The sequence below is a fragment of the Natator depressus genome, chromosome 8 (assembly GCF_965152275.1).
Source record: "Natator depressus isolate rNatDep1 chromosome 8, rNatDep2.hap1, whole genome shotgun sequence".
Taxonomy (NCBI): Eukaryota; Metazoa; Chordata; order Testudines; family Cheloniidae; genus Natator; species Natator depressus.
In genome coordinates this window covers 77999506-78027395 of record NC_134241.1, presented here as the reverse complement: position 1 = coordinate 78027395, position 27890 = coordinate 77999506, and the positions used below count along the sequence as shown (strand labels likewise).

General features: G+C 47.1%; 1 protein-coding gene across 1 annotated transcript in view; it reads right to left on the bottom strand.

Annotated features, from left to right (window-relative positions):
• The window catches only part of LPAR3 (lysophosphatidic acid receptor 3), a 37498-nt gene extending 10025 nt beyond the window's left edge, over positions 1 to 27473 (bottom strand). Inside the window, exons 1-2 of the mRNA XM_074962249.1 lie at positions 27343 to 27473; positions 9045 to 9801 (exon numbers count right to left, since the gene is read on the bottom strand). Coding sequence (XP_074818350.1) covers positions 9045 to 9780 — 736 coding nt within the window. The 5' untranslated portion in view covers positions 9781 to 9801; positions 27343 to 27473. The remainder of the gene's footprint in view (positions 1 to 9044; positions 9802 to 27342) is intronic.
• Positions 27474 to 27890: the final 417 nt, after the last annotated feature.

Here is a 27890-nt window from a genome sequence, read left to right as displayed (position 1 = left end):
AAAAGAGTGCTGAGTAGTGGGAGCAACAGGACAGGATGGAAGCAGGGTGGGAATGTTTTGGGAAGGGGGCAATTTGATGCCTTGAGGGAGAAGGGCCTGCTGTTCAGACTACTGTGGATCCAGCAGCCACACAGCCAGTTTAAATTATAATAGGTTGGTCTTTACACTGCAGGATCCATCCCACAGAACTCAAGACACTGAGGACAGCAGAGGCTGCCTTATCCCACAGCCCAGAGAAGGGGAAGCAGAGACCAAGGCAGCAGAGGGCAAGCAGAGTGTCAATGGCACACATGACATTGTTACTCCCAGAGGAATTCTGCATCACTGCGCAATGCAGAATTTTGCAGAAATTAACATTGTACTTGCAGAATTTCCTTTCCCCCACAGAAATGGGCTGCAGTACTACTGGCCATCACTAGGGGCCGCTGGACCCAGCAGAGCTCAGCTCGCTCATAAAAGACACTGGGGGGGGGGGGAAGAGGGAGGGAGCTAAAGGGTTCCTTGCTACAGTTCCCAGCAAGCCCTGAGGGAAGGAGAGGGTGGTGCACAGGAAACTCCATGCAAGCCTGGGACCAAGCATCAGGCTTTCTTCCTCTGGATCCCTGGGATGGGGGGGGGGGGGGAGGAGCAGGGGGCATGGCTAGGCTCTGGGGGGGAAGAGGTGAGTATCTGGGCTAGGGGAAACCCACAGCTGGGCTCTGGGGAGAGGGGGTTTGAGTGTATTAGCTGGGGGGCCCCCCAGCTGGGCTCAGGGGTGGGAGGGGGCAGAGAAACAGGAACTGGGTTGTCGTAGGGGTTTCTTTAACTCTCTACTCCTGGGGGGAAATTTGTGTGTGTCTGTATTGTTACAGACATACTTCCTGACAGGTATTTGAAATAAATTACCAAAATAATTGAAACTGGTGTGATTATGTGGTGTTATTTTGACAAATAAAATTTGCAGAATTTTAAAATATTGTGCACAGAATTTAATTTTTTGGCACAGAATGCCCCCAGGAGTAACATGACCACAAGCTATCTTCCCTCTGAGTATCTTCTGCTCTCTGCCACTCTTCTATGCAGAAGAGGGGACCAGCAGGATTTCACCCAGCTGATACTGAGAGCTGCTTATTATGCTTCCTCCTGCAGCAAAGTGTGCCTGAGGTATCACAGCTAGCAGCACTGTGATGTCAAAAGTGCAGCACTATGGTTTTGCTGAGGAGTCAAATAGAGCAGGGGTCTGCGAGTAGAAATCAGTTTTTAAAAACACAAACTCTGTTTGCCATTTACAAAGCTTCAAGCAAAGAAATCAGAAAACATGAAAGTTAAGAGGGGTTTATTATATTTAAGTCAAATATGCCTGAAGTTTCTCCAGCAGAAGAGTCCTCAATTAATAAGAAATCCACTCTTTATTTTGCCAACCAATCTTGACTTAGAGCTTGATCCTGCTCACACTCAAATCAATGGCAGTTCTGTCCCTGGCTTCAGGGTGAGCTGGACCAAGCCATGATACTGCATCTAGTTCAAGTAATTTGTACCAGTAAACACAAAACGCAGCATTGCTAGGAATATCTGTTTTTGTTAGGTAATGCAACACTCTGGAAAGAATGCAAAGACGTGCAGTAGAGCCTTCGCCTGAACAATTAGTTTTATGGAGATGATACATATAATGGAATTATTATAAACAGTGCTTGCTCAAACCACTTATAGTTAAGGCTGTGTCAGGCACACTTTCTATTTCAGAATATCTTCAAGGGTTTAAGCATATGGCATTAAAAATAACTCCCCTCAGCTAAAATCAGCACTAAGCATGGTAACGTATTGGTTCCACAATGTACAAAATAGCAATATTTTAACTATTAGTTTGGTAGATTATTTTGCACCTGAAAAAAACAGGAAAGAAGTTAGTGATTTTGTTTCCAATATTTTTTGCACAGCACATTTGAAAAATAGCCTGCCTGGTCATGAATGCATGTCTTAGAGCATCCTAAAAAATGCTTTCCTAGATAGTTCACAACAAATAGCCTTTTAAGCTAAAATTTTAATTGCTGATTTGAAGGGGTGTTTCACCATGCAGAACAATATGCTCACTACAACATGCTGATGTGTACTTCCTATGACATCAGTTGGGGGCTGAGGGTGCACCCAATGAAGTTAATGCCCAACTTACTGTCGATTTCAATGGGAGCAGGATCTGTTTTACTTAAGTGATTAGTGAAGCAAACGTGAAATGATACTTTTTACAATTATTGTGCAGCCTTCCTGAAACTTCAGGAATAGTTCTGTGCTGTACCAGACAAATATGATCCACAGTTGTGTCATCGTTACAGTTCAAACTGACAGCAGTAGGACCATATCTTATGAGTGATCTTAGCTACAGAAGATTAAGGCTATATATATTCATTGCCTTCCCTTCCCCACCCCAATGCTTTTTTAGTGCTAGAAACAAAGTGGCTGGTGCTTTCCCCACTCCGAGAGAATGCATATTTGAAAGCATCCTAAAAAATTATTTCCAAGCCAGTCCATAACATTTTAACTTATGAAGTTATTCGTTAATTGCTGATGTGAAGGAGTGCAGTACAATTTGCACAGAAATGTGCAGTACTATTTGCTGTGTGTTTTAAAGAAAAGGTGAGATGCTAAAACAATCAATGGGACTAGACAGAAACAGGAGAAGATTCACCCTGACACAAGAGACAGAAATTTAAACACATTTTATATGTCCCTTTTTTCTGGGCCTTGGCCCTGATCCTACAGGCTGCACTTGTGCACATGCCTACCTAATTACCTATTTTATATGGTTCTTGTTACCACAGTATATGAGCGCCTCACAATCATTAATGGATTTTTATCCTCATAAAACCCCTGAGGTTTATTAACACTTACAGAGGTGGAATTGAGGTACCAGGCAGATGAAGTGATTTACCCAGTGTCACACGGGAAGCATGTGGTAGAGACGGTTACTGAACCCAGATCTCCTGAGTCCCAGTCCCATCCCCTATCCACTTCAAATTATGATCTCCTTTGGCAGTAATATGCCCAGTGCCAGCTGAGGACTGGTGGTGGGAGGGCAACTGTGCCCCTTCTCCCAAGTCTTGTAGCAAGCAATCAGTGTGAGCTGTGAAGAATCTGGCCCTATATATTTTGCTGTGTACTACACAACAGACAGGAAGCATCAAAAACTAAGCATCATAATTTCAGGATTAAGCACATTCTGACGTATTTAGTTTTTGTGATGTGAAGTTTTTGTGATGTCATATATATGTGAATATAAATGACAAGCCTTTTCAGTGCGTGTTTATTTGTGTGTGGCTTCCCAGAACAAAACGTGTAACTATGGCTTGGGCAGAAAGGTTTGGATAATTGCCTATTATGAGTGTTTTTTAAAAGCAGCACTTATTTACAGTCTACTGCACAATTAAGCATCTAGTCAAGACCATGTTTGGCACATATTTGAGAATCCTGCAATGGCAATTTTCTCCTTCCAAATGGGAGGGTTTTCTAAGTTGAGCTTCATTTCATAAATGTTCCACAGAAAACAAGACTTCACGCTGCTCCCTCAGAAAGAGTCCCATGGACTTTCATCGGAGCAGGATTGGATCCAGCATTTCATGCCATCTCTCCCAACATGTTGTAACGTGAAAGAGATATGGGAACGTAACAGAGGAGGAAATGCTCTAACAATGGATGAGTGAGTCTTTGAGAAAACATGAACTTTCACATCAATAAGACATTATTCTTTGCTTTAACCACTAGTCCACGGGTGTCCTGACAAAGCTCTGTGTTGTTAGGCTTACTTAGAGTTTCTAAAGCACTTTGATGAAAGATGTTGTACACAGAAGTGCTAAATATTATTTTGTCATTTTCGTCATGATCACCAGGTGAATTTGCCGAAAAACGCCAAGACAAATCAGTAGCCAAGTAACTCCTGCAGGTACTGTGAGCTGCACAGTAGGATACCTACACCCTTGTGGTTCTTAGTGCTGGATCAGGGTGTTAGGGTGTTACTTTGGGAGTTCAGTGAGTAAAGAAAGCAGCAGCATTCCTGATGGTTTTTACCCCAACATGTACAGAGAAGACTTGGCTTACAAGGATGACAAAAGATTACAATGGTTCAGAAATTTTCAGATGGATACAAGGGAAGTTAAACATTTAAATCTTAACTTCGTTTCTAATCTGACATGATTTTATAGATAAATATTGCTTGATTTTTGGTTAAACATTAAACAGAGATAAAGTGAGCTGCAGGAGCATAATGGTGGAATCAGAGGATTCTTTATTTTGCAGTCATTCATTCTCAAATATCTAAATTCTTCCCCCTATTTATCTGAAAGGCTGGCTACCCCATCTGCATGCCTATCCCCTAGAAAGGACAGCAGTTTGTATCTGCAGCTTACAATGATGCTGTTTTCTACCCAGCCAATGAGATGATGATAAAAGTAGCCAGCTGCTTGCAACACAGGGTGTTTAAAGATAAATGCAATACCTTCGTGTTGCATGCTCTCCCTCGCTGGCCGGAAAAAAAAGCAGCACAGACCTGTCTAGAGCTTCACTGAGACAACAATGTAGTTTTCCTCGCTCCCTTTCAAACCAGTGGTTCAGTTCATTTAGACCTCTTGTATTTTTTTAAACTGATGTTACCCATCTGAGTAAGTGGGGAAAATATATTAAAAGTGACTGTGAGCAGATGCCGAGTAGATTCTGGTGAAAAAGATCTCCCTCTGAAGAGTTACTATGTGTGTGCATGACATTAAGGAGTTGGAAGCTTTGTCACCATGCCATTTATAGCACAGTGTTATGATTTTTCAAAGCTCAAACACAAATCATCCACACATTATTAGGACGGCAACAGTGTATTAATTACTGATTAACCTAAACTAGGAAGGGATGAATTAATTTTAACAACAGTTTTGGGGCAATATAATATTTGCCACAGATGACAAAAGCACTGTATTCTAGAAATTCCCTTGAAGGACTAATAGTAGATCTGAAAATCAGGTGCTATTTAGGTATAATTCCATATAAGCATAATCCATGGTATTTACGACAAATGGTCCTTTAACACTACAACCTTCCACTTGGTGCTTCCACTAGGACCAGAGATGCTAGTGGAAATCAGACTGCCAGACTCTGTAAACAATGCCCTTGGGCGCAGCATAAGAAAGATGACTGTTCTTAGTTTGTAAACTTCTTGTGCTGGAGACACATGCCTCCTCCGTAGCATTGCTATCTGAGAATTATATAGTACAAACAGAAACTGTCTTCTTTACAACAAAGCTATTCCTTCTTAATAGCTGCTACAAGACAAATGCACTAAATACCATTATATGTGCAGGATGGTTATGAAAGAAGCTATTCATTGTTGGACAGATAAGATATATCTCTACCAGCTACTAAAGCAGGATGCTCAGGGTCATCTTGTTTTCCTTAGCATTCTTAAGTGCTTACTGCAAAGCTTGTATCTGCAACTTTTAAAATCCTGGGAGCAGATTTATATTTGAAAACTGAGGAGTCCAGTTAAACAAAACATAAATCTGGCTTTTGCACTGCTACAGCCATTGCAGAGTCATGGAACCACCGCCCACACCCCTCAAGCCTCAAAACCAAATGTTCCTGTGCTGTCTTTTATGGCATCAGACCCGGACAAAGTCTTTACTAAATCAGCCCCAAAGAAATGGAAAACCTTATTCATAGATTTTTAAGTCTAGAAGGGACCATTGGATCACCTACTCTGACTTCCTATATAATACAGACCACAAAATTTCCTCCAGTTACTCCTGTATTGATCCCCATAATTTTCATTTGACTAAAGCATATCTTATAGGAGACGCCAGTCTGAATCTGAAGTCTTCAAGAAGATAAAGAATCTACCACTTCCCTCCATAGTTTCTTCTAATGGTTAATCACCCTCGCTGTTAAAAATTTGTGCCTTATTTCTCATTTGAATTTATCTGGCTTTAACTGACAGCTTCTTATCAGCTGGTTATAATTTAATTACTGATGAATATAAGATGACTGAGCTATTAAAACAGAATGGATATTTTCAATGTTCTTTTAGAAAAAACAGTTGTTGATTAAGTGACACAAACTGGGTAATACAGGGGACTCGATGAAATTCTGAGGCTTTTTGTTTCTGGGTCACTAGATAAAATCTGGCCCCAGTCTGTAGGAACTAAAAGTTGTTAAAAATTGATGGGATTAGTGGAGTATTTGAAATGAGTTAGAGATCTCGGACTGGATTCCCCACTCTGCGAAGGCCACTTTGCATTGTGTAAGGAGATAACTGGAGATAACTGGCAATCTCAGCCAGTGGAAAGCTGCAGAAAGTGATTCCAATGCCTGCACCAACTGAAATCTCCCTTCCCCAGTGGAAAAAGGGTTGCACTAGGGGCAGGAGAGCTGAGCTATATCGTCCACTGGGTGTAAGGTCACCTCAGCACAGCACCTTTGCAGCCCAGACCACGCTGGGATGGGCAGCCCTGACTCAGAGAGCTGCAACTGGTTCCCTACAGTGCCCCCAGACCCCTTCACTCCCTCCATACACAGCTTCTCCACCCACTTCCTAATTACACCGCAAAAGCACCATCACTGCTTGGCCCCTGAACAGTGAAATTACAGAGGCAGAGATCCCAATGAGCCGAGTCTCTTTTTCTCATCCCCAGAAGTGGAACCGGGCCCAGGTACATTGGTGGGATAGAGGGTGCTGATAGTACCGACACCCTCTGTCAGTCCCTTGTGGCCAAGTGGATGCAGTGTCGCCAGCTCTCCTGATTTCTCCACGTGTCCAGCTAGAGCTGGATTCATCTGGCCAGGATGCCAGCAGCTCCAGCACTCCTGTGAATTTCAACCCTGTGGGGGGAGGGGGGGGCGGGGGGAAGAGAACCCGCTCTGATTGGCTGCCTTCCTCACCTGCCCAGGGCCGAGCGACCAATGATGGCTGCTGTTGGAGATATGCAGAGTTCTCCACTCCTACTGCTCAAGAACCCAATGGACTTATGGGGTAGAATAAGGGAGACACCAGTCTCACAGGAGGGGAAGGGGAAGCAGAAAGAGCTGAGCAGCTCAGGCAGCCTTGCTCCATCCTCCCTTCCTGTGAACAGTGGGTCAATCAGCTCTGTTCCTCCCTCCCTGCAACACTCAGCTTGGGAAGGGGTGAACATGGTGCAGCACCCCCATGCCACCCAGGGGCTTAGTGAAGAACCTCAGAAACTGCAGCAGAAGGAGAACTGATGTGGGAATTGGGCAAATGTGGTGCTGGGTGGGAGGGCAGACAGGCAGATGTAAGGGTTGAAGCACCTGCAGCTGAGGCTAAAATCACCTTACCCAGCAAGATTTGGCAACCCTAACTGTCACACACACACTCGGGATGGATAAGAGGAATTTAAAAATCAGATGACAGACCAACACACCATACAGTAGAACCTTAAAGATACGAACACCAGAGTTATGGACTTCCCGGTTAACCGAACACCCTGTGAAACTGGAAGTCCTCAATCAGGCAGCAGCGCAGACCAAACAAAAAAAAAGTGAATACTGTACTGCCTCAGGGCTTCAGCCACAGGAGGTTGGGGCTGCAGCCACAGGGTGAGCAGGGATCAGGGCTCCGGGCAGAAGGGCAGCTCGGGTCTTCTGAGCCTCAGGAGTACCAGGACTCAAGGGTTTAGACTGGGGGGCAGCACTGGGGCTCCAGCCCTGTGGCTCCGTTCCCAGCTTCAGCCCCACGGGGGGTGCTGAGGCTCAGGACTTTAGCTACGAGGGGAGCACTGGTTTCAGCCCCAGTACTCTCTCCGTAGCTAAAGCCCCAAGCCCTGCCCCCAGCTGAAACTGGGAGTGGAGCCACAGGGCTGAAGCCCCAATCCCTGGTGCCCCACACGGGGAAGAAGCCAGGAGTGGAGCCGCAGGGCTGAAGCCCCAGTGCTCTCCCGCAGGTCTAAAGTGCCGAGCCCCAGGGCTCCCACAGGGCAGAATCCCTAAGCCCCCTGCCAGGAACCATGGTGGCCCCTAGGGTCAGTAGCCCCCCGCCTAGAGTCCTGCCCACCCCCACACCTGCAGCTCCAACTCCTCCATGGCTGAAGTCCGTAACGTCTTGTTCACAGTTCCAGACCATTTCAGAGTTACAGACAACAGAACAATACACCCATAATAGGAGTACTTGAAGATGTTCAACATTGCAAACTTTAATTATCTCTCTATTCAAAGTGATAAGAGAAAGAAACTAAAGTGTCCATCCAGGGCTCTACATGACTATAACAGTACCATAAAAATACAACAAAAAACCCAGCAGCTTTCCCAAAAAGGAACAACCAATCAGCAAACATTCCCTCAACATGCACTCCAGCACCAGCCCCTATCACAACTCCCCCTGTCCAAAAGCTTGGGTAAGAAGATGGGCCAACCTGTGTCCGGAAAGTCAGAAAAACTGAGCTTTTACAGATTAACAGCAGGGAAATTAATCCAAGGTTGAGCACCCCCATGGACAGCTCTCTCTCTCTCTGATACAGAGGGAAGTTCCAGTTGAAACACACCTGTGGGCTATAGCTGTAGCAATATGGCACAGTGAGATAGGCAGGTCTCAAGCAATTTTAGAGTTTCATTGGTCAAATCCTACACCTACAGGTTAAATACCCATGAAACTTACTCTCTGGCTGGGATTTTCTAATTCAATGCGATTTAGGCACCTAACTCTAGACTCCTTTGCAACTCCCTGTTTTTATTATTTTAATCCAGGCAAATGCTCTGGTAATGTTGCTGTGAATTTTATCAAACCTTCTCCTTCCAGAGACCTTTCTGTATTTTTTTAACTACAGATAAAAAAAAACAAAAAAACCCAAAACAAAACACATTTTGTAGCATTCTGCCTACAACCAAATTGTCTAACCAGCTACCAGATGAAGAGACATTTGGTCTACAACTTGATTGGCCCTATGCTTCATAATTTTTCATGGTGTGACATCTTCTATCACCTAAGTGGGTGAGCAAGCACTAGCACGTCAATATCCAAGAGATTTTAAGTTATTTTTGACAGGCACGCGGATCCTTATACATAATTTTCAATATTGTCTTACCTAAGACGGTCATGACTGTCTTCATAAGCTTCACTGGTGTCCTTCTACGGCTGATGGATCCACTAGTGTGTGGAGATAAGACATTAGTTTTCCTCTGGACGTACATGTAGATTCTTAGGTAAACCACCACCATAATGAAAAAAACAACTAGATTGGAGACAGTCCAGAATATCAGATAACTTCTGCTATAAATAGGAGCCAGGGAAGAACAGGTTGAGATATTGCAAAGGCAGTTCCAACCCAAAGTAGGCACAGCCCCCATAAAAATAGCAATGGCCCAGATCAATAAAATTAAAAAAGTGACTCTTTTCTTTGTGAGGTTACTGTGAACCCTCATCCGCACTACTGACATGTGTCGCTCCACAGCTATCACAAATAAATTAACCAGAGAAGCTGTCAGGCTGGTGTCCAGAAGCCCCTGACGCAAAAACCATCGGTTAACAGTTAGCGTTTTGGACACAGGGCCAGTGTTGAACATCAAATATACGTAGGCAATGCCAGCAAAAAAGTCTGCAGCAGCTAGATTGGCCAGCAGATAGTAGAAGGGGAAGTGAAATCTTTTGTTTTTGACCACAGCTGCTATGACCAGTGAATTTGAAATAAAAATAAACAGGCAGAAGAAGGTCCCAAAACACAAAACAATAACAAGGTTTGTCCCTGACCACTCATCTACTGTGTCAGCGTTGCTCATGTTATAAAAAAAGTCCATACGTTTATCATAGTGGCATTCGTTCATCCTGGATCAGGGCCTTACATCCTAAGGGGGAAAAAAAAACATGGATTAAATTTCATACCTTGTCTTTGCTTGAAGCACTACGCTACAAATACTTTGAGTGTAAATGTTCCTGGAGAATAATTTTCACATCAGGTAGAACTAGTGTAAAAGGAAATCCTACCTGAAGGAAAAACAGCTCTAATATAGTCCCTCTCATTAGGCCCCAATTAAAAAAAATTTAATCACATGCTTAACTTGATCTTGATGTTAAATGGGACTTAAGTAGAAGCTTAAAGTTAAGCAAGTGCTAAAGTGCTTTGCTGAATCAGGTGAGAAACATTAAATAGTCAACTCTTTTGCAGATGATGACGCTGAAGCTCAGAGTTTAAGTGATTTGCTTGAAAATATGCGGAGAGCTACAAACAGAACCCTGGTCTTCTTACTTCCAGTCCTATGTTTGAACCACAAGCCCATCGTTTCTCCCAATACCCAGCTAAGACAGCAAAACACAGAAATCCTGCATCTTTTCCAGTTTACTAACCTAGCAACATAAAGCTTTTATTTGTGAAGTATTTTCCTGTTTTTGAACCATGTTAATAGATATAATCTGTAAACACACTATTTAAGGCATATATTCTCAATGCATACACATAACTCCTATCAGTAATAAATTAGTTTAAATGAATGGATTTAAAGGCGAATATTTGTTATGTTACATTTTAAAATAACTAGATCCAAGGGTGCAGAGGATACAAAACTGGTGGGGGAGGGGGCTTTGGTTTGTGAAAATAAAAGTGAAGGGTTGGCCATGGGTTCTGGATTGATAGCCCTGTAGAATAAAGTCTCCTATTCATCCACAAGAAAGGTGAAGCATAGGCAGCAGCGGCATGAGATTTCACACACTGTGTCAACGCTATTTTGGACAGATCGCTACTCAAGATGAGGAGAGGGATAGTTCATTCTCCCTATTACTTCTCACTTTGACCTGTCTGGGTTGACTATCAACATCAGCCAGGATAGTGTTATTGTGATGTGTTCACTAGGAACTGTACTGAGATCCAACGGATTTAATGCAGAAGATTAAACAGCCATCAGATGGTATTGACTTTCAATAATCTTGGCACAAAAAGTGGGAGTGTGCTAGTAAAATCTGCAGAGGACACAGAGTTAGAAGGTATTGCCAATACGGAGGAGGAGTGGAATTTCATACAAGAAGATTTGGATGACCTTGAAAACTGGAACAACAGAAATGGGATGAAATTTAATAGTGCAAAGTGTAAGGTCATGCACCTAGGGCAGGGGTGGGCAAACTATGGCCCGCGGGCCCCATCAGACTTTTTAATCCGGCCCTCAAGCTCCCACTGGGGAGCAGGGTTGGGGGCTTGCCCCGTTCCTGCACTCCAGCTGGGGAGTGGGGTTGGGGGCTCCACACAGCTCCTGAGAAACAGCCAGCATGTCTCCACTCCGGTTCCCACGTATGGGGCAGCCAGGGGGCTCCACATCCTGCCCCCGCCCCAACTGCCAGCTCTGCAGCTCCCATTGGCCAGGAACTGCGACCAATGGGAGCTGCAGGGGCAGCGCGCAGAGCCGCCTGGCCACACCTCCATGTAGGAGCCGGAGAGGGGCATGCCACTGCTTCCGGGAGCTGCTTGAGGTAAGCACCACCCGAAGCCTGCACCCCTGACCTCCTCCCATGCCCCAACCCCTTGCCCCAGCTCCGATCCCCCTCCTGCCCTCCGAAACCCTCAGTCCCAGCCTGGAGCACCCTCCTGCACCCAAAACCCCTCATCTGCAGCCCCACCGCAGAGCTCGCAACCCCAGCCAGAACCTTCACCCCTCCGACCCAACCCCCTACCCCAGACCAGAGCCCCTCCCCTGCACCCCAACCTCAGCCCCCTTCTGCACCCACCCTGAACCCCTCATTTCCAGCCCCACCCTGAAACCCACACCCCCAGTCCAGAGCCCATACCCCTCAGCCTCCTCCCAAATGCCAAACCCCTCTGCTCCACCCCAAGCCCACAGCCCCCTCCTGCACTCCAAACCCCTCATCCCTGGCCCCACCCCATAGCCCGCACATCCAGCCAGAGGAGCCCTCACCCTCTCCTGCATCCCCCAATTTCGTGAACATTCATGGCTCACCATACAATTTCAATACCCAGATGTGGCCCTCAGGCCAAAAAGTTTGCCCAACCCTGACCTAGGATCTAACAACAAGACTTTATGCTATACGCTGGGGATGTATCAGTTGGAAGTGACAGAGAAGGAGAAAGACCTGGGTGTATTGGTCAATCACAGGATGACTATGAGTCACCAACATGATGCTCATAGTCATGAAAAAAGTTAATGATAGGATGCATCAGTTGAGGTATTTCCAGTAGGGATAGGGAAGTGGTATTTCCATTATACAAGGCACTGGAGAGTTCTCATCTGGAATAGTGTGTGCCATTCTGGTTTCCCATATTTAAGAAAGATTAATTCAAACTGGAACAGGTGCAGAGGAGGGCTAATAGGATGAACAGAGGAATGGAAAATATGCATCCGATGAAGTGAGCTGTAGCTCACGAAAGCTCATGCTCAAATAAACTGGTTAGTCTCTAAGGTGCCACAAGTACTCCTTTTCTTTTTTCTTTTTACGAATACAGACTAACACGGCTGTTACTCTGATCCCTTATGAGAGGAGACTCACAGACTTTGCTTGCTTAGCCTAACAAAACAAAGACTGAAGGAAGATATGACTGCTCTCGATAAATACATTAGAGGGATAAATGCTGGGGAGGGATGGGAGTTATTTAAGGGCCAATGTTAGCCTAAAAAAGAACAGTTACTCACCTTCTCGCAACTGTTGTTCTTTGAGATATGTTGCTCTCATCAATTCCAATTAGGCGTGCGCATGCCGAGTCATTGGAAAGTTTTCCCCCTAGCAGCACTCATTAGGTGGGCTGTGGAGCCCCCTGGAGTGGCGCCTCCATAGCACTCTATATATGACCCTGCAGTCCCGGTGCCTCCTCAGCTCCTTCTTGCTGGCTACTCCGACAGAGGGGAAGGTGGGTGGGTATTGGAATGGACATGAGCAACACATCTCGAAGAACAACACTTATGAGAAGGTGAGTAACCATTCTCTCTTCAAGTGATTGCTCATATTGATTCCAATTAGGTGACTCCCAAGCCTTACCTAGGCTGTGGGGTCAGAGTTATGGAATTGCTGACTGGAGCACCGCTCTGCTGAAAGCTGCATCATTTCTGGCATGCTGATGTAATGAGAGGTGTACTAATGCACCTAGGACAAAGTTGCTGCCCTGCAGATTTCTTGGATTGGGACTTGGGCCAGGAATGCCACCGATGAGGCCTGTGCCCGTGTAGAGTGTGCCGTAAGTGTCGGAGCTGGGATTTTGGCTAACTCATAGCACGTGCAGATGCAGGATGTGATCCAGGAAAATATTCTTTGCGATTATACTGGGAGCCCTTTCATCCGGGCTGCCACCACTACGAATAGCGGGTTTGACTTTCTGAACGACTAAGTGCACTCAGTGTAGAAGGCCAGTGCCCACCGAAATCCAGTGAGTGCAGCTTCTGCTCGCAGTTACTGGCATAAGGTTTAGGATAAAAAACAGGCAGGTATGTCTTGATTTGTGTGAAAATGTGACACAACTTTATGAAGAAAGGCCGGGTGAGGCCTAAGTTGCACCTTATCCCTGTGGAAGACTGTGTAAGGTGGGTCAGAGGTGAGGGCCTTCAACTCAGACACCCTGTGTGCTGAGGACATGGCAACCAAAAAAGCTACCTTGTACGAAAAATAGAGGCAGGAGCAAGTCACTAGCAGTTCAAATGAGGGCCCCAATAGTTTGGAGAGGACCAAGTTAAGATCCCAAGCAGGGACTGGCTGTCTAATCTGGGGATGGAGGCAGTCCAGGCCCTTGAGAAAACATCCCACTATGCGGTTGGCAAATATGGAACATCCAGATACTCCTGGGTGGACGGCAGAAATAGCAGTGAGGCGTACCTTGATGGATGATGCTGTCAGACCTTGTTGTTTTAGGTTAGGAGGTACTCTAGGATGAGTGGTATAGGCACCTGGATTGGAGGTGCGTGATGCTGGGCACACCAGCAAGTGAACTTCTTCCACTTAGCTAGATAAGTGGCCCTGGTGGATGGTTTCCTGCTGCCAAGTAGGACCTCCCTTTCAGTTCAGAGCTCAGAAGTTCCATGGGGTTTAACCATGAAGCTTCCAAGCCGTGAGATGGAGACTTGAGGTCTGGGTGGACATGAGTGAGCAGGTCGGGGTGGAATGGCAATGCAATTGGGGCATCCACTGACAGTTCCAAGAGCGTAGTGTACCAGTGTTGTCGAGGCCACCGGAATTACCTCCGCCCCTGCTTACCTTGAGAAGGACCTTACGCGCCAGAGGGAACGGGGGAAAGGCGTACAACAGGCAGCCTCTCCAGGGTAACAGAAACACATCCGTGACCGAGCCCGGGCTGTGATTCTGGAAGAAGCAGAACACTGAGCACTTCCTGTTGCTGCGGATGGCAAATAGATCGACCTGGGGAAACCCCCACCTTTGGAAGATGGAGTGTATGACATCCAGACCACTCGTGATTGCAGAATGATCTGTTGAGGTGGTCTGCCAGGTCGTTCTGAGCCCCTGGGAGATAGGATGCTTGCAGGTGAATGGAGTGGGCTATGCAGAACTCCCAGAGCCTGAGGGCTTCTCGACACAGGGTGAGGAACGGGCTCCACCTTGCTTGTTGATGTAAAACATGGCAGTGGTGTTGTCCGTCCCCACTGCCATGCACTGGCCTTGCAGCCGGGCCCAAAAAGCTTAGCATGCTAGACGTACCACCCTGAGCTCCTTGATGTTGATACGAGGGGAGAGCTCATCCCAAGACCATAGGTCCTGCATTTGTAGATTTTCCAAATGCACACCCCAACCCAGAGCTGACGCATCCATTACCAGGGACAAGGAGGGCTGGGGGCTGTTGAAGGGGACTCCTTCACATACCATCCGAGGGTCAAGCCATCATTGGAGGGACTCGAGTATGTGCTCTGGTACAGTCACAACTAAGTCCAGGTTGTCGCGCCCCGGGCGATAGGCCGACACAAGCCACGCTTGCAGGGATCTGAGCTTCAGCCTGGCATGCCGGACCACAGAAGTGCAGGCTGCTGTGTGGCTGAGGAGACGTAGGCAACCCCTTGCAGTAGTGATTGGGAATCGCCTGAGGCCGTGAATGATGTTTGACATGGCTTGGAATCGTGTGTCTGGCAGAAACGCTGGTGCCTGCACAGAGTCCAGCACAGCTCCGATGGACTCTATTCTCTGGGTCAGAGACAAGGTTGACTTGTTCACATTGAGGAGGCGGCGGCCCAGTCTCTCGAAAGTGGATCTGATGAACCGGACCTGAGATTCCACCTGCTCCTTGCGTGCCCCCTAAGCAGCCAGTCATCAAGGTTGGGGTATACCTGTCTCTTGCAAAGGAAGGCTGCTACGACGGACATGCCCTTGGTGAAAACTTGGGGGGCTGTCGACAGACCAAATGGGAAGACCATGAACTGATCGTGTTTGTGGTTGACCACGAACCTTAGAAATCGCCTGTGCACCGGGCGAATGGCTATGTAAAAGTATGCGTCTTTCACTTCGAGGGTGGCGTACCAGTCTCCCGGATCCAGGGAAGGGATAACTGTGCTCAGGGAGACCATACGGAACTTCAGCTTCACCATAAATTCGTTGAGTCCTCGCAGGTCTAGAATGGGTCGGAGACCGCCCCTTTGCCTTGGGGATTAGGAAATAGCAGGAATAGAATCCCTTTCCCCCAGGGATCTCAAACACGCGGCCTGCGGGTTCTTTCGTGTGGCCCGCCAAGCTCCCGGCGCCCCCCCACGCCCCTCTGCCTACCCCGTGGCACCATGAGCCCCGCACCACTCCCTGACGTGGCCGGAACCATGCCCCTGCGGCCCCGGGGGTGTCAGAGGGCTCCGTGCATTGCGCTCGCTTCCAGGCACTGTCCCCCGCAGCTCCCATTGGCTGGGAACGGGGAACTGCGGCCAATGGGAGCTTTGGGGGAGATACCTGGAGAAGTGGCAAGAGCAGCACACGGAGGGACGTGGTTCCAGCTGCTTCCTGGAGCGGAGCAGAGTGGCGCGGGGCCAGGGCAGGCAGGCAGGCAGCAAGCCTGCCTTGGCCCCGGTGCGCACCACTGCCGCCCTGGAGCCACTCTAGGTAAGCGGCGCCGGGCCGGAGCCCGCACCCCGAGCCCCTTCTGCACCCCGCACCCCAACTCCCTGCCCACCCCTTGCTGCACCCCGCACCCCTCCTGCACCCCAACCCCCTGCCCGGAGCCCCCTGCCACACCCTGCATCCCGATCCCCTCCTGCACCCCTCACCCCAACTCCATGCCCTGAGCCCCCTGCCGTACCCTGCACACCTCCTGCACCTCAACTCCCTGCCCTGAGCCCCCGCCACACCCCGCAGCCCTCCTGCACCTCCTGGGGGCAGGGAGGGGGCCGAGTTGGGGTGGGGATTACGGGGAAGGGGTTGGAATGGGGGCAGGGAAGGGATGGGAAGAGGCAGGGGAGGGGCAAGGTCTCATGGAAGGGGTGGAGTGGGGGCAGGGCCCGGGGCAGCAAGTTGGGGGTGTCAGTGATGCGGCCCTCGGGCCAATGCACTAGTCCTCATGTGGCCCTCGTGGTCATTTGAGTTTGAGACCCCTGCCTTAGCTCCTGAGGAACCTCTTTCACCACTCCTATGGTGAGAAGGGACTACACCTCCTGAGTAAGGAGCTGCTAGTGAGAAGGGTCTTTGAAGAGGGACGGGGAAGGGGGCTGGGAGGGAGGGTAGGAGCAAATTTGGAGAGAATATCCCATTTCTACCATGAGAAGGACCCAGCAGTCCTATGTTATTTGGGACCAAGCACAGTAGAAGAGGGATAGATTATTCAAAAAACACGGGGAAGGATCCAGTGCTGAGACTGGTGCTCAAAATGACTGCTTTGAGCCTGATGAAAGTAAAAAGTCAGGCCCTGGCCCTGCCCAGACTGAGGATGGGAGGGCTTGCGCCTGCCATTTCTGCGCTTGCGTCCGTAGGGATCCTGCTGCGGCTGAGGAGGATATGACTACTGTTGCTGCTGTTGGGGCTTAAAGGGCATTCTTTGGGTTGCCAGGGTGTGCATACCCAAGGAGTTCATTGTAGCCCTGGAATCCTTTAGGCTATGCAGCCTCGAGTCTGAGTGTTCAGCAAACGGACCCACCCCATCGAAAGGCAGGTCCTGCATAGTTTGTTGAATCTCGGGCAGGAGCCCCGAGGCCTGCAGCCATGAGCTACTCCTCATGGCAATTCCTGAGGACAAGGTGACTGCCGCCAAGTCCACAGCATCCAGTGAGGCTTGTAAAGAGGTCCATGCCACTGCCTTGCCCTCCTCGACAATAGCCCCAAACTCCTCTTTGGACTCTACTGGTATGAATTCCTTAAACTTCAGCACAGAGTTCCAGGAGTTCAAGTTGTATCTACTCAGGATTGCCTGCTGATGGCAATCCTGAGTTGAAAGCACCCTGTGGAGTATACTTTGCACCCAAATAAATCCAGGCATCCAAGGTTGCTGCCCCTGCCTCTCCTCCTCATTCACTGCAGCCACCACCAAGGAACAGGGCTGCGGGTGCATGAATAGGTATTCGTACCCTAGGGGGAATGAAATATTTCCTCTCCGCCCCCTTGGCGGTGGGAGGAATGGAGGCCGGAGTCTGATAAATGGTCTTCGCATTTGCCTGGATAGTTTTGATGAGCGGTAGAGGGACCCTAGATGGTGCTTCTGGTGCCAGGATATCCATCATAGGATCCTCAGACTCTACCACCTCCTCAGCCTGCAGGTTCATATTCCGTGCCAACCTGCATAGGAGTTCCTGGTGGGCACAGCTATCTATAGGGGGAGGCCCGGAGGTGGAGGTGCCCGCCACAGCCTCATCCAGGGAGGATGACGAGGAGGCCAGAGGAGGAACTGGGTCCTCCTGTCCTTCCTGGTCCTCCGGTACCTCCTGTCCTGCCTCTAATCCAGGGTCAGGCTGAGGAACAGGGATGGGTTCTGGGGGAGGTGGTAAGGCTGGTAAATCCTCCGCAGTGGGATGGCTGGCTGCTGCCTCCGGGACCCTTGCCTCGGATGCCACCGAACGGGAGCCCCTGGACTGGATCCCTGTACCGGGTAGTACACCGAAGGGGTTCAAAATGGCCCCTGTACTGGCTTCTGCCACTGTGCGGGCCATGGTGCCACACCAGTCTGGTCTGCTCCTTGCCAGCTTGCATGGGCCTGCTCCCCATCTCTGAGCCCAAAGATGTGGACCGAGACCACAAGGGCCAGGGCGGTGCTGGGCTTTGTTGGGCTGGGGAGCTGTGCCGCGAGGCTGGAGAGTGGTGCCACAAGTGGGGTCTGCGCAATGACTGGGAACGGTCCCAAGACAGACTGCACTGGGACTGGGACCTGCTGCATGACGGCAATCGATGCCATGAACGGGAGCACTTCCAGGACTTGGAGCGAGTCAGACCGGCACCATGAGTACAACCAACCAATGGATTCGCCGGGGACTGCAGTGCCGTCATGTCTATGAGGTCTCTCGCGGCCTCAAATGTGTCTGGGGTGGAAGGCAGTTGTACCTCCACCACCAAACACGGTGAATCCCATTGCACCGGACTCAAAATCTCCCTTTGTGGGACTGAAGTCGACGGTGCTGGCTCCGAAGTTTTTGGCATTGGGGGCTCCTCCCTAGCACGCACCCCATTGGCCAGTTCCGAGGGTTGGGTCCTGAAGTTGGGGAACCACTGCTCACTTGTTTCCGGTGCTGCTTCTGACCCGGGGAACGGGACCAGTGCTGAATCGTCTCCGATTGCTTCTGCACCAGAGAGCGGAGGTGCTGCGGGTCTGGTCCAGAGTCCTTCTGCGGTGCCGTCTCTGCCGCTGCCGAGGCACTACGTGCCGATGCGCTCAGTGCTGGGTGCCGCCGCGCCAACGCTGGTTGCGGTCTAAGTGCCGCCTCCATGAGGAGCTGCCTCAGTCTAAAGTCCTGCTCCTTCTTTGTTCTCAGGCTAAACCCTTTGCAAATCCTGCACTTATCCACCTGATGGGTTTCCCCCGACACTTTAAGCAAGTGTCATGGGGGTCGCCCATTGGCATAGGCTTGTTGCAGGACTTGCAGGGTTTGAATCCCTGGGACTTAAGCATGCCCTGCGTCTCCAGGGAGAGCACAGTTGGGGTGCAGGGGGACCCCCCAACTCCCAACACTACACTACCTAATAACTAACTAAACTAACTAAGGAAACGAACACTAAATTAAATAGAGCTAGGGAAAGGTGGAGAACTTGCTGAGCAAGACACTGGTGGTAAGAAGGAACTGAGGAGGCGCCGGGTCGGCAGGGTCATATATAGAGCGCAATAGAGCCACTACTCCAGAGGCTCCACAGCTGACCCGACGGGTGCTGCTAGGGGAAAAACTTTCCGCGCACACCTAATTGGAATCAATATGAGGAATCACTCAAAGAACAACAAATGGATATAAGCTGGTCATCAATAAGTTTAGGTATGAAATTTGACAAAGATATCAAATTTGACAAAGATATCAGAGGAGCAAAATCTGGAATATCCTTCCAAGGGGAGTAGTGGGGGCAAAAAAATTGAACTTGTTTCAAGATTGAGTTTGGAAAATGTATGGAGGGGATGGTATGATTAGATTGCCTACAATTGCCTATGGCTCATCTGTGACTGCTATTAACAAATATTGCTAATGGCCGGAGATGGGACACTAGAGGGGAGGGGTCTGAATTACTATAGAGAATTCTTTCCCAGGTGTCTGGCTGGTGGATCTCGCCCATATGGCCAAGATCTAACAGATCACCATATTTGGTGTTGGGAAAGAATTTTTCCCAGGTCATATAGGCAGAGACCCTGGAGCTTTTTCACCCTCCTCTGCAGCATGGGGCACGGGTCACTTGTTGATGGATTCGCTGTTCTTGAAGCCTTTACAGTCAAGATTTGAGGACTTCGGTAACTTAGCCAGAGGTTATGGACCTATTACATGAGTGGGTGGGTGATGGTCTGTGGCCTGCGGCCTGCGATGTGCAGGAGGTCAGACTAGATCAGCAGTTCTCAAACGTTAGCAACCCGAGGACCCACATTTTTATTTAAATTTTTTCGTGGACCCCCAAGCCGCCCCGCTCACCCCCAGGCCCCGCCCCACCTCTTCTGAGCACCATCCTCTTTATAAACACTGCCCTAAACTAAATACCAATGCAATAATTCACTGCCATGCAGCAGAGCTGGAGACCAATGCTCCAGACTGGACTCAGGTTAAAACCTCCAGAGAAGTCAGGCACAAAGAGTGTGAGGGCAATGGAACTTTGCTGAACACACCAGGGCACGGTGCAGACTGTCACTCCATAGCACTCCCCACTTGGTAGTTTATTCAACAGCTTGTAAGTAAAGATGCCATACGCCCAGCCTGTAAACTAGTGGAATAGGCTAGATTACCACTTTCCAGACTACAAAATATATACCAAACTAAGGTCTGCCCATGCCCCTTTCACCAAAGCACACTTTTATGCTTTTATCCCTCTGCTTCTCTCACCCCCTTTCCTCTCTGCCCATTGTTGCCATGATCACAGGAGCTGTATGCATGCTACTCTAACACTGCCAATCTGTTCCTGTTCTCCCTACACATTACTCCCCACCCCACACACACACACACACACACAAATCACAAGCAGGAACCAGGAGAAAAAGAACTCAATGTGAGGGAAAGACTGAAGAATTGAAAAGCAGGGAACCTGGTTAACCAGAGGACATTGAGAATGAACAAAGGATGGCTTAGGGCAGTGGTTCTCAAACTTTTGTACTTGTGACCCCTTTCACATAGCAAGTCTCCGAGTGTGACCCCACTAATAAATTAAAAACACTTTTTTATATATTTAACACCATTATAAATGCTGGAGGCAAAGTAGGATTTGCGGTGGAGGCTGACAGCTCGTGACCCCCCATGTAATAACCTTGCAACCCCGAGGGGTCCCAACCCCCATTTTGAGAACCTCTGGGTTAGGGGGAACATCTCAACTGCCCTTCCAGGCTGAATAACATGGCAGGAGAGGCCAACTGGGAAGAATGGGTGGAGAAAAGGAACACCCAGCCCGGGAGCGGGATGAATACAAAGAAAACTGAATCCTTTGACTCCCACTGGCTGATTCCCCACTAGAATTTACTCTGACCAGCTAACAACAACAACGTACTTGTCTTCACAGGATTTAATATATGTTAAACACATTAGTTAACATATCTAAAATATGTCTTTTTACCTAGAGTAGATGTGAACTCTAATTTACTTGCTTAGCACTGTTACCAGATAAGATTGGAAGATGATTAGGTGGCGGGAGGCCAAAAAGAGGCTGACGAGGTGAGATGTTGTGGCTATGGCTTGTCTAGTTGCAGGTAATTTTTGACATGGCTGGTTTAACATGACAACAATGCTTTAAGAAGTTATTGCACATTTATGCTATTTGAGCATTTGATATTTTATAGCTTCTCTTTTTAAAAAAAAAAAAATCTGAAAAGGATGGAGCATTTTCCATCCACTGTAACACATAAAAAGTGCAAAAGGTAATGCTTATGTGCCTAGAAATCTGCCTTCTTATGCTAGTTCTGAATCAGTCTCTCTCTCTCTCTCTCACACACACACACACACACACACCCCTTCTCAAAATAAAGGGTCTCCTTCCTACAGCTCTTAATTTGAGGATGTTCTCAATTTCTGGCAAGAGGAAGCCTGCACTAGGTCTACACCGCAGTCATGAGTTGAAAATTATGTCATCCCTATTCCCTCCTTCCATGGCAGCTAGCTCAGAAAAAGGTTGGAAACAGGAAGATCATTACAACATATCATATTTTGAGGTCAAACCACCAATTTCTAGAGCTCAATACCTTCAGTGTTTCCCCCCCAACCGCTCCCCCGAGATTGAGCATTACCTTCAGCAGTAGTATATGTTGCTCAATAGGATTTTTTTCCACATTGGCAGGACCATAACACAGCAACACAAACAAGAACTATACACTTTCAATTATCTAACAGGAACTGCTATACCAGATTAGAGGAGAGGAATCCTGTTTCTGATGGAGACTAATACCAGATACTTCAGAGGAAAGTGCAAGAAACCTCACAGGCCACAGTCATGTAATAACCAACCTCTTGAGGAGGTTTCTTCCTAACCCCCATCAGCTGGACCTTGGTTTATAAGCAGAAGGATGAGGGTTTTCTAGCCCTTTTCTTTTACCTGTGTAATGTAACTCTGGATAATCTCATTGCCATAACAGTTTGGATAAACACGGAGTGCCCAAATCAGCTTCTCACACACATTTAGCCAAATTCTCAGTCCATTTACACTAGCGAAATCCCATTTAAAATCACCAGAATAAATATGGGGGGAAATTGTCCCAGTATGTTTAAGAGCTGTTGTAAGGCTTCAGTGTGGTTAAGTGGTTAGAACACCAGAGTAGGAGTTGGGAGACGGTGTTTTATTCCCAATTGTGACAGACTCACTATGTGTCCTTCATCAAATCCTTAACCTCTCTGTGTCTCTGTTTCACCATCAGTAAAATGGTGATAATAGATGGATATCTATATAAATAGAGACATACATAAAGCACCTGGAAATCCAATGAAGAAACGTGCTTCACAAATAGAAACTATTATTTATGGCACTGAGTTGTCTCTCTATTTTGGCCAAATAGCTGGGACAAGCCTCCTGAACTCTCATACCTCACAGTTCTTCTAATTAAGCAGTCATTGGAGCTTGCAAAGCAGTGCTGAGCACCAGTGATATCTAGCCACATATATGGGTAAAGGTAAAACTGAGAAAAATGTTAACAGGGTGCTGCAGATGGAGCTCAGAACATTATTACTGAAGAGATTGCCTAGGCAATCATTTTCCAAACTGCTATTGTCAGAACTTCAGGTTATGCCTTAGGGAGTACTGCCTCAATGAGAGATCTTGCTTGCATAGTCGTTCCCAGAAAAAGGAGCTTTCTGTCTCTTCTACTTCACAAAGATATAATGTGCTTTCAGTCTGTAAGCTGCCCTTCATTTTTCTGGTTAGAAAATTGATGCCATAGCTCCTTTATTTTCCAATGTTGTAAAGACATTATAGAATGCCCTCCTCCTGAGATTGGTTTCAAAAACTGAAGTTTGGAAAAAATGAAGACTGGTAGGGACCACACTGTTCAATCTACATATAAAAACAATATCCATTTACCCAAGTGTGAGCTAATGCGTTTTCTAAACTCCACCTGGACGCATCTGAAATAACCCAACAGCATGATTGCACCAATAACCCAAGAAATGCATTCAGCTCAAAAAGAACAAAGAAGGGTGTGTAATGCAGCGGAAGCCAAAAATGTTAATATGTAACCATAACAGGGAATTTAAAGAGGTAAACACTTTGGGGTTTGTTTTTTAAATTAACTTGATCTTTTAAAATAATCAATCAATAGATTATAAGTACAACTGAAAGAGAAAGTCTCAAAACAAGTTTCAATTTACAAAAATCATGACCTATCTATTTGGAACTAAAAAACATGTAAGCTCATCCCAGAATGTCTCAGAAGTTACGATAATGGCTTTTCTATGTTACTATCCTTGGGAGTTGACACGACCTTTGTATGGAAGAATCTGGAGAAGCACAGGATCTCAGAAGATTCATTTTTAGCATCTTAGTTGATACCCTTAGAATTCTCTGTGGTTGGAATTTTGTGATAATTAGTTCATTTTTCATGGAACTGGGAATATACTTTTTAAAAAGCATTATTTAAAAAACCCAGCTTGCACAAATTGGAAGACAAAAGGGCTGTAAAAAGTGTAACCAGATAATATTTTAAGCTCTTACTCCTAACCTTTTTATGTCCAATTTTGAATAGCTTTATTGCTGTTTCCATTAAAATGTTTCACCTATGTAATATTAATTTGGAATTATTCTCTAATTAGAGAGCCCTAGATTCCTGTGACAACCCTATGCATTTCTGAGGTAATGCAGTTTTTAAAGCATACTTTTTTTTTTAGTTAAAAATCCATATGGCATCACAATTTGATGTATGAACAACATAAGTCATTTGTCCTTGAGTTATTGTCTTTGGTGCCTAACATCTGAGGTTTTATTATTTAGCAAATAGCCTTGTATTGTACCCAACATATGTAGAGTCAACAAAGGTCCTTAAGAAAAGACTACTAGGTTTCTATACCCTATTCTCTCCCAAGAGAGATTAAAGATCAAAACTAAATATGTAATTGCATGGGCCGTCAGAGCAATGCTACCAGCCACCCACAGCAACTTGTACAGAAGACTGATAATGATTTATATCTAATGCAGGTAGCAATATTATTGGGACTCAAGTGGAAAGTGCTATTCTGTGCGAATGATACTTCTGTTCCTTTATAGGAAGTTGCAGACTAAGATGGAAGGTCTAGAGCTGCAAGGCATGTTTAAAATAGTGTTACCAAGGCAGAGCTAGTCTGAAGTTTAGGCTCTTTGAGCCTTTAAACTTTATTAATGTCTAGTTTAAAGCTACCTTATCACAGAGTCATTTGCAATGCTCTGATCCACTACAGAAAACTGTTAAAGGCAGATACCCAGTAACTCACTAGTTACCACAAGATTAGGTTCCAGGCTTTGGTAATTTAAGATCTTCTGAAATTATGGTTTAGGAAGTCTCCATATGGAGTCCAAAATAAAAACTTCATAGCAAAGCTTTCCTTTAAAGTCTTCCCAAGTGGGGCTCTGAAAGGAGCTGGCAGGCTATCCTTTAAATGTGGAAACAATCACAGCATTTTAAATATTTAAAAGCCAATCAGACAGCTTTTATATTTTGTTACATTTTTTCAGGCATATTTTACAAATACCTGTCCTCTGGCTTTCAGGCTGTAGAGCACACATACCATTCTGTTCTTCCGTCCTTTCTGCCCCACTTACTGATGATCAACAATTCTACTTTAATTATTTACTGTTTTGTGCATAACTAATGTACAACGAACACCCAACCCACCCAGAAACAAAGCCTCCCTTAAAAGAAAATGTAATCAGTACAATTAAACTAACGTGATTCTTTGGATAGGGTTGCTTTTATCATCCCTCAAGGAGAGGACTTTGATCTATGGTAGGTACATAATTGTAGGTGACATAACATGCATGTCTCCTCAGCTCTGGCTTTTCCTCAGAGTCATGTCATTTGAAATCAGAAGATATATGGCCATGAATCTGACTTATTATGAGAATAACTATAGCTCAGGGAGGAACAGATAACTTTTCCTTACATGACCCCCCCAAAAGGAAGATAAAATATGCAAACCATTTTCCAAAGCAACTTCCAGTAGATTTGGTCTTACTGTGTCTATCTTCTACTACATCACATATATGCCAGGGAAAACATTGTCTTGATTTGTGTCGTGTGCAGCACTGATCCATCACACTCAGAAGCTGTATTTGGGTAGCTGATAATGTACAATTGTGTCCATGGGGGGGGGGGGGGCGGGGAGGTTCCAGAAATTACTGGACTTCACAATAGCATCAAGAGGGCAGGCATGCAGAGTCTGTTTTTTAAACACACAGGTCTCTCACATTCATAGGTGCTACAACTAAGGGTGCTTGAAGTGATTTCCATCAAATACAGTGTTTACAGTTTGTTTCAGTGGCTCTCAGCACCCCCACTGTACAAATGATTCCAGCACCCCTGCTCACATTACTGGCAGAAACCAATAAATATGATCCCTTCATGCTGATAGCAGCTGTTTCATTGTTGCTGAACGCTCCTGATTAAATTGCACTGAAATTAAAATAAAAAACACTGACGGTGACCTAGCCAACTCTCATTTTTGCACAATATCACATTTTCTGACATACTTCTGAGAACTGCATAAAGCAGGACAAAAACCATAATGCTTGCCGGTTTTCTCAGTGTTATAGCACAAAAGTTACATGTCTGGCTACAAATGGCCATTCTGGATTAAACAGCGTTCCAAGCGTAAGGAGCAATGTATTACAGCCCATACAATGTTCTCTTCTAAATTTTCACTACAGCAGGATGGATAATATGCCTACCTGCCTGACCCTCCATTGCAGAGAAAAATAAAATACAAAGGAGCAATGTTTCCTCAAGTACACCCTTGACAAACACATATAGCAAATTTATGTCATTGCTATTTTTCAATTTACTTTTCATTTGTGGAAAGTTGCCACGTTCTTTAATGAAGCCCAAACCTGAAGCAGCAATTTATCTAAAACAGCTAAAACATTTTATTTGGAGTAAAATAACATAACATAATATTGTAGTGACTAGTCTGCTGATGCATGAGTTGTGGAAATGTGATACCTGTAAATTCAAATATTTGCATAATAGACAACCGAAAAATATATGGTCATATTTACATTAAGTTGTGTAAACTAATCACTATCGCCAGCGATGATGAGAGTGTTGCAACAGTTATTTGTGCCAAATCATGCAATAATTTGTAAACAAAGAACTGCAATTTCACACAGCTGCTAGTGAGTATAAGTCTTTAAAACAATGACTTGTTTAAATAAGTGACTTGCCCTTCCATTCACCAGTAAGTGGTATAGATTTCACAGTACATTAGTTCACATCATCTTTTTAAATTATTAATTTATTCTTAACAGGTCAAAACAGGAAGCACACGTTTTGCTGTTATGGCTTAATTGAGTGCTTACACTAAGTAGTTTATTTCATAGTCATAGCATTAATAATTTTATCAAAAAGGTACTCTTCTAATGTGCCACCCCTGCTGCCAGTATCAGTATCAGGCTTTTCAGAAAGGTAGGTTTGAAATAAGGTGCGAAATACTTGCTCCTCCTAGTGAGATAATGCTTATCTATCCTGACAATGGGCAAAACGCTGCAGAACAATGTGTCTAGAATAGAATTACAGGTGATTAGATTTCTGAGCACAGATATTCAAGTTATCCGAGAGCAGGTACTGATTACGCATTGCATGGCTTGAGCTATTTGTTCTAGCTATCCAGGTTCTCATAGTGCACCCATCGCTGTGGTATCACAACTGGACTGCAATAACGAATAACAAAGTGCCTTGTGCAGGAGCAGAAATTTTGGTGGTCAGTTTCCCGCGGACAGATCAGCCACTACCTGTGTTTGACAGTCAAGGTACAATAGTCAACGGTTGGGCTTTTCAAAGCAGTGCCGGGGGGATCTAGATCCATAGCTCCCTTCCAATGTAATACCAAGGGAGGTATTACAGACCCACCCCGCCCTGGCCTGGATTTGAAAGTTTCAGCCACTGTCACAGGGGAATTGGGTGAAATGCTGGCGCCAGTGGGTGTTTTGCCAGTGACTTCACTGCGGGCACGACTTGCCCCGGAGAGGTCCCCAGCACATCCCACTCCCCGAGCAGCCGCAGCCCCCGCCCGGTCCCCGCGGAGCTGCGGCCGGCCAGGGCTGGACTCCGCGCGGCCCCTGCCCAGACGGACTTTCCGCAGCTGATCTAGCGGCTCCGGCAGCCCAGCCCGGCCGCGGCACCCCCCGCCCCCGCCGCGCCAGCTACTCACCGCCGGCCACCTGCTGGGTGCAGTCGCCGTCCCGCTTGCCCCGCTGGTGGGAGCCCGGCGTCTGCCCGCCCCGGCATCCCGCGAAAGGGGCGGGGGCAGGACGGGCGGGGGCCGCCTGCCCGCGCAGAGCCAGGCGAGTTTGGCAGCAGCGCCCGGCTCCGGCCGAGGGCGTGAGCTGGCTGCGCTCACCCCTCGCAGCCCGGCCCCGCCGGCGGGGCTGGCTGCCCAGGCAGGGGAGGCGAGGGGAGTTAACCCTTGCGGCGCTGCCCACGCCTGCTCTCTGGGAGCGCTCCGGGAGCTGCGGCTGCCTGCAGGAGCCCGTGGGCTGCCCGGCCCGTGGAAGCGCTGGGCGTTCGACACAGCTCTGGTGGAGGGCGGGAAACGCTGCGCCTTCTCTAGCGGCCAAGGGCATTGCACTGGGCAGATGCCCCCTCACCGGGGCGTTCCAAGCCAGGCCTGGCGGCCCTAGGTTGAATGGGCCTCCCCCAGCTCCTTTCCCACCACAGCCACCTTCCGTGATGCTTTTCCGTCCCTGCCCCGTCCTCCAG